Source organism: Apium graveolens, chromosome 8, assembly GCF_009905375.1.
Source record: "Apium graveolens cultivar Ventura chromosome 8, ASM990537v1, whole genome shotgun sequence".
NCBI lineage: Eukaryota > Viridiplantae > Streptophyta > Magnoliopsida > Apiales > Apiaceae > Apium > Apium graveolens.
Genome location: NC_133654.1, coordinates 83,874,769 through 83,880,768, shown reverse-complemented (window position 1 = coordinate 83,880,768; position 6,000 = coordinate 83,874,769). Strand labels below are relative to the sequence as shown.

Below are 6,000 nucleotides of genomic sequence, written 5' to 3'. Positions count from 1 at the left end.
CAACCATACGGAAGTTAAGATCTATATATTTTAGTGATATGACAAAAATTTGAGAAAAAAATAAATGTGTTTGGTTTGTTATTTTAACAGTCAACCGATGTTTTGACCGGTACTTGTAACTTGTTATAAATTGGGTATATGTAATAGATGATATTTTGATAAAAAATATAATTAATTATTTTGAATTATTTTTTATTTTTTTATTTTAATTATAATAGACCTTACAACGGTTTGCTTTACCGTTGTCGGATTTGTTTGTTAAAAAAAGAACAAAATGTTTGTGTGTGCTGCTTGTACTCCTTAATAGCCCCAGATCTTTGTCTTAAGCCATTCAAACCTCCCAAATCTTTGTCCTAAGCCATTTATTTTCTCGCCTTTGACTCGATTTCTTCATCTTCTTCACTCGATTTCTTGACTCGATATCTTCATCTTCTTCACTCAATTTCTTCACTCAAGCTCTTCATCCTCTTCATCAAAATAACTTCATCTCGATTGAAAATAGCTTTTCGATTAAATTCAAAAAAAACTCGATTAAAACCATAACTTCATCTTTTTGATTGGGTCAGTGTTAAGGTAATTACTTCATCTCCATTAAGTTTAATTTCATTAAATTTTTAGGGTTCATAATTATATTTGGGAAATGTTTTAGTGTTAAGCTTTATTTAAGTTATATTTGCAGTTAGTAATTAGTAGTAATTAGTAGTACAATTAGTAGTAATTAGTAGTACAATTAGTAGTACAATTATGTGTTAAGCTGATTAGTTGTAACTTCTAATTATGTGTCATATTTTGAATTAAAAAAGATGGACAGGTCTTGGTTAAAGGCAGATAGAAGAACAAAACAATTCAAAAAAAGAGTCGAGGATTTGTTGTTGTGTGCATTTGAGAACGGATTTAGTGAAAATAAAATTTGTTGTTCATGTATAAAATGCGTACATAGTAAATATTGGCATGCTCGAAAAGTAAGGGACCATCTTTTTCTCAATGGTATCGATCAAACGTACAAGTGTTGGATTTGGCACGGAGAGTGCAATACAGAAGGAGGTGAGCCTACCACTGAAGGAACCGGCAGTTCAGAATCGGTAGATCAAATCCCAATCGGTAGAAACGATGATGTATCCCTGGACTCCTCGGAAATGTTTAACCATATTGAATCTGAATATGAACCTCTTTATCCAGGATGTGAAGGATACACTAAGATGAAGGCTTTGGTAAAGTTTTATAACTTGAAAGCAAAATATGAAATATCTGATACTTGCTTCTCTGAAATGCTACTTTTGGTCGGGTCTATGCTTCCACAAGGCAACACATTTCCTTCTTCATTCAGTGAAGCTAAAAAAATCTTGTGTGCCTTGGGAATGGAGTATGAAAAAATACACGTATGTCCGAATGATTGTTTACTATACCGTGGAGAGAGAGATGAAGATGAGACGAAGTGCCGCATTTCTCAAGCCTCTCGATGGAAGTTAAACAAAAAAGGAGATGAATTGGCAGGGATTCCTGCCAAGGTTTTATGGTATTTTCCATTAATACCACGTCTGAGGAATTTGTTCAACTCACCTCAGACATCTAAGGACTTGACTTGGCATGAAAGGGAAAGGTTAAAGGATGGTAAATTGAGACACCCTGCTGATGCACAAACATGGAAGGAAGTCGATGCAAGGTGGCCATATTTTTCTTCATATCCTAGAAACTTACGGTTAGCTCTATCTTCTGATGGATTCAATCCTTTTCGTAGCTATAATCTTGATTACTCATGTTGGCCGGTTTTGATGTCAATTTATAATCTTCCACCATGGCTTTGTATGAAACGGAAGTATATAATGCTATGCTTGTTGATATCTGGACCAACTCAACCCGGAAATGATATTGATGTGTTTCTTCAACCACTTATAGATGATTTAAAAAAGTTGTGGCATGGGAAACAAGTGTATGATGCTTACAAGAATGAGCAGTTTTTGCTAAGAAGCATCTTGTTATGGACTATTAGTGATTATCCAGTCTATGGTAACTTTTCGGGAAATATAATCAAAGGGTATAATGATTGTCCTATCTGTGTTGATCAAACAAAAGCTACAAGGCTTGTCAATTATCGTAAGTACATGGTCATGAGGCATCGAAGGTGGTTGCCCCGTCATCATCCTCATCGTCGGAAGAAACAAGATTTTGATAACACCGTAGGAAAAGAAATAGCTCCAGTTCCATTGACCGGAGAGGAGGTACTTGAAAGAGTGCAACAGTTAAAGGTACATGTCTTTGGTAAAACACAACGCCAACCACGATTGAAGAAAGGTGATGCTCGACCTGTATGGAAGAAGGTTTCTATATTTTTTGAACTTGAGTATTGGAAATTTTTTCCGGTTCGATATGTTCTCGATGTGATGCACATCGAGAAAAATATATGTGAATCTTTACTCGGTATGATGCTTAATATACCAAAAAAGATGAAAGACAAGAAATCTGTGCGCATTGACATGGCTGAAATGGGGATTAGAACAAAACTAAGGCCAAAAACTCCGGGGAAAAAGGAGAAGTTACCATTGGCATCTTAGAATCTAACCCATTCTGAAAAAAAGGTTGTTTGCTCATCCTTCCTTGGCATGAAGTTCCCTGATGGTTTTTGTTCTAATATTCGGAACCTGGTTTCAATGGAAAATCTTCGTCTTACCGGAATGAAATCTCACGACTGCCATACGATTTTGCATCACTTGCTCACAATCGCGATTCGCTCGTCACTACAAAAACAGGTCAGGAACACTATTATCAAGTTTTGCCTATTTTTCAAAGCGATCTGTGGTAAAGTTATTGAGGTTGATAAGTTGGAGAAAATGCAATCGCAATTGGTAGAAACTCTTTGTCAGCTTGAAAAATACTTTCCTCCCTCGTTGTTTGATTTAATGTTTCATATCTCGGTTCATCTTGTAAGAGAAGTCGAGCTTTGTGGACCAATTTTCCTTAGGTGGATGTATCCTTTTGAGAGATACATGAAGACATTCAAGGGATATATAAGGAATCGAGCTCGTGTAGAAGGTTGCATCGCTGAGGCCTATATTGCAGAAGAGGCAGTTGAATGTTTGGTGGACAATGAAGAAGTGATAATTGGGGTACCAAAAAAAGGCAGGCATACCAAGGATTCTATTTGCAAGCCATTATCCGGTGCAACGATTATATCCCCGAGCTGTACTGATTTGTACGTAGCACATTTATGTGTTCTACAAAATACCACTGCTGTTAGGCCATATATTGAGTAACTTCTTACACTTTCTCTCTCTTTACTTGAAAAATTACATATATATTTTCTGTCATTAGTTCAACCAACTTATATTGTCTTATCTTTAAATGCAGTGAACACATGGCCTTTTTAATGATAAAATATCCGGAACAAGAAAATGACGAAATGTGGCTTAAAAACAAGCAAACTGAGACATTCCCAAAATGGTTTAAGGAAAAGGTATTACGTGCATCGTTTGATGTATTTTTTCCCACTGTTTTACAACTTACTACCACACCTGAATTATTTTACAGGTTTGAATTCCTTTTTTTTCAGATTGCTTCAAATTTGGCCGATGAAAAAGAGATATCAGCCGAGATAAGGTGGATTGCAGATGAGCCCAACAAAGATGTTCCTACATTCAGTGGCTACAGAATGGATGGTGTTACGTTTAGTACCAAGGATCGTGATTATATGTGTCAAGTTCAATGCAGTGGTGTGTGTGTAGAAGCAGACACAATGGTTGTGCAGGGTAAGGATCAAAATATTGAGCACATATCACATACATACTACGGAGTTATAAAAAGTATCTGGGAATGTGACTATAATCACTTTAGGGTCCCTATTTTTCTTTGCAATTGGGTAGATATATACAAAGGGATTAAGGTTGATGACTTGGGATATACATCGGTTAATTTGAATAGGTTGGGTTTTTTGAATGATCCGTTTATTTTAGCAAAACATGTTAAAAAGTTTGTTATATCGACGATCCCTCTGAAAAATTATGGTCGGTGGTGTTGAAATTGCCCGAGAAAAAGTACCATAAAGATAATGATGATGCAGATGAGGGATCCGTCAAAGTGGAACTCGAGAATGACTGTTTCATGCCCAATTTTCCCGAGATAGATGATAGTGGTGATGACATGGATAGTTACATGCGGGATGTTGATGAACTAATTCAACTTTCTTGAAGTATTTTTATTTGTACTTTGAATTACTATACTTTGTATGAACATGCATAATAACTTTGGCTTGGTTCTGTTATTTATTTTCAGTTCTTGATTGTTGGTTGATTTGCTTGTTGCATCTAGTTTGGGTGGTTTTCCTTGTTGCCTTTGGTTTGGCAGGTTTGCCTTGTTTCTAGTAATGTTTTTAAAAAAAAATTACCAGAGTAAGACAACGGTTTTATCGGTTAGCCCATTGTCTGAAAGTATAATCTACAACATAGAAAAACACTTGTATGTCATTTTTAATTCAGACAACACTTATACTTGTACGTCGTTTGACACCATCTTAAATTACCAACAGATGAAACACTTGTTTCATTTTTACAACTGTAAATTGAGACGTTGTCTCAATATCTTTCAGACATATCATTTGAAAACCGTTGTGCAAACTTACTCACTTGCACAACATGAAGTTAGAAAGTGTTGTCTGCCTCTAAGAACTAGACAATGGATTTTAAAGCGTTGTGGTAATGCTATAAGTTTGTCATTCACACAACACCAGGTTTATGAAAAGATTTGTCTGACTTGTTTTACTAGACAACAGTTTTGTTTTGCTTGTAGTAATATATATCAGCCAACACCTGTTTTTTGGTTTTTGAAAAATTGTTGTATAAAAATTTTGGGCAACACTTTTTTGGCCAAGCGTTGTCTGATGGGTGTTGTATGATAGCGTTTTTCTTGTAGTGTATACTATAACTGTCATAATATTTTTGGAATCTTGAAGTTTGGATTGTGATTTTTGAATGGAATGTGTGGTTTTTATGTCTAACTAGTACTATTTACAACAAATATATTTCAATTTTTTTAAAAAAACTGTTACGGTTTCATTAAATAATGTTGCTAAAAAGTAACCAAATATTTACAGTGAGGTCAAAATTATTGTAATGTCTTGGCTCAAATCATTTTCATTGGTCTAATATTGCTGCCTTAAGGTCACTAAATTGAAACAAATTTAAATTTATTCAATGCTACTTAGGCCTTGTTTTACACTACAATTTGTTGCTCCATTGTTAAATCGAGCAATTGCAATGCGTTAGGATGCAACGCCCCATTAGCCTATTTATTTTTATAGACTCTATTACAACATAAATAACACATAAGACAATGTTTTATCAGTGTTGCTGTAACTAATCTATGGTGTAGTGTTGGCTAATCAAATTTTTTTGTTAGGTGTTTTTATAAATTTTGATTCGTATTCTAGAATCTTGTATAAAATGTGGTCTTTCTTTTTTCCTAAAACTATGTACTACTTTTATATATATATATATATATATATATATGTGCTAGTAACATTGTTGTTGTCTTGATCATACTATTAGACATCAATTAAAAGTTATTTTTTACTAAAATTGTTGGGTTCCGGGGCATAAAACGCAGCGGATAAACGTAAATAAAACAAAAAATTTTGAAACCCAAAAACAGGATCCATGTATAATTGTGGGCAGATTATGGAGATAACGAATCATACCTTTCAAGAACCCGAGTTTCACGAACTCAACGGAGATCCTAGATATCACGCTTTGTGTCTACCTCTCGGAGAAACACCTCTATGGTATCCACACGAGCACTTCCAAGAACGTCTCACGAACTTGACTACGGAATGGATGTATTAGCCTCCTTCTTGACGATCCGAATTGCCTCTGCATCTTTTTGCTGCTAGGGTTTTCTCCAAAAACGTACCAGCCTCTTTAACCTATCATTATCTATTTATAATGGCTGATTAAAAGGCTCATAACAGCAAAGCCCAACCCTAGTAGGTATAGGATTAAATAATAAAAATGA

The 6,000-nt window shown here is 35.0% G+C and overlaps 1 protein-coding gene across 1 annotated transcript; it reads left to right on the top strand.

Annotated features, from left to right (window-relative positions):
- Window positions 1-803: 803 nt before the first annotated feature.
- On the top strand, window positions 804-2,552 carry LOC141679720 (uncharacterized). The gene has a single exon (XM_074486141.1). It carries the CDS (start codon window positions 804-806, stop codon window positions 2,550-2,552), a length of 1,749 nt encoding a protein of 582 aa, XP_074342242.1.
- The last annotated feature ends 3,448 nt before the right edge of the window (window positions 2,553-6,000 follow it).

Coding starts and splice junctions, on each gene's coding strand:
- LOC141679720 (XM_074486141.1), top strand. CDS start 804: ATGGACAGGTCTTGGTTAAAGGCAGATAGAAGAACAAAACAATTCAAA.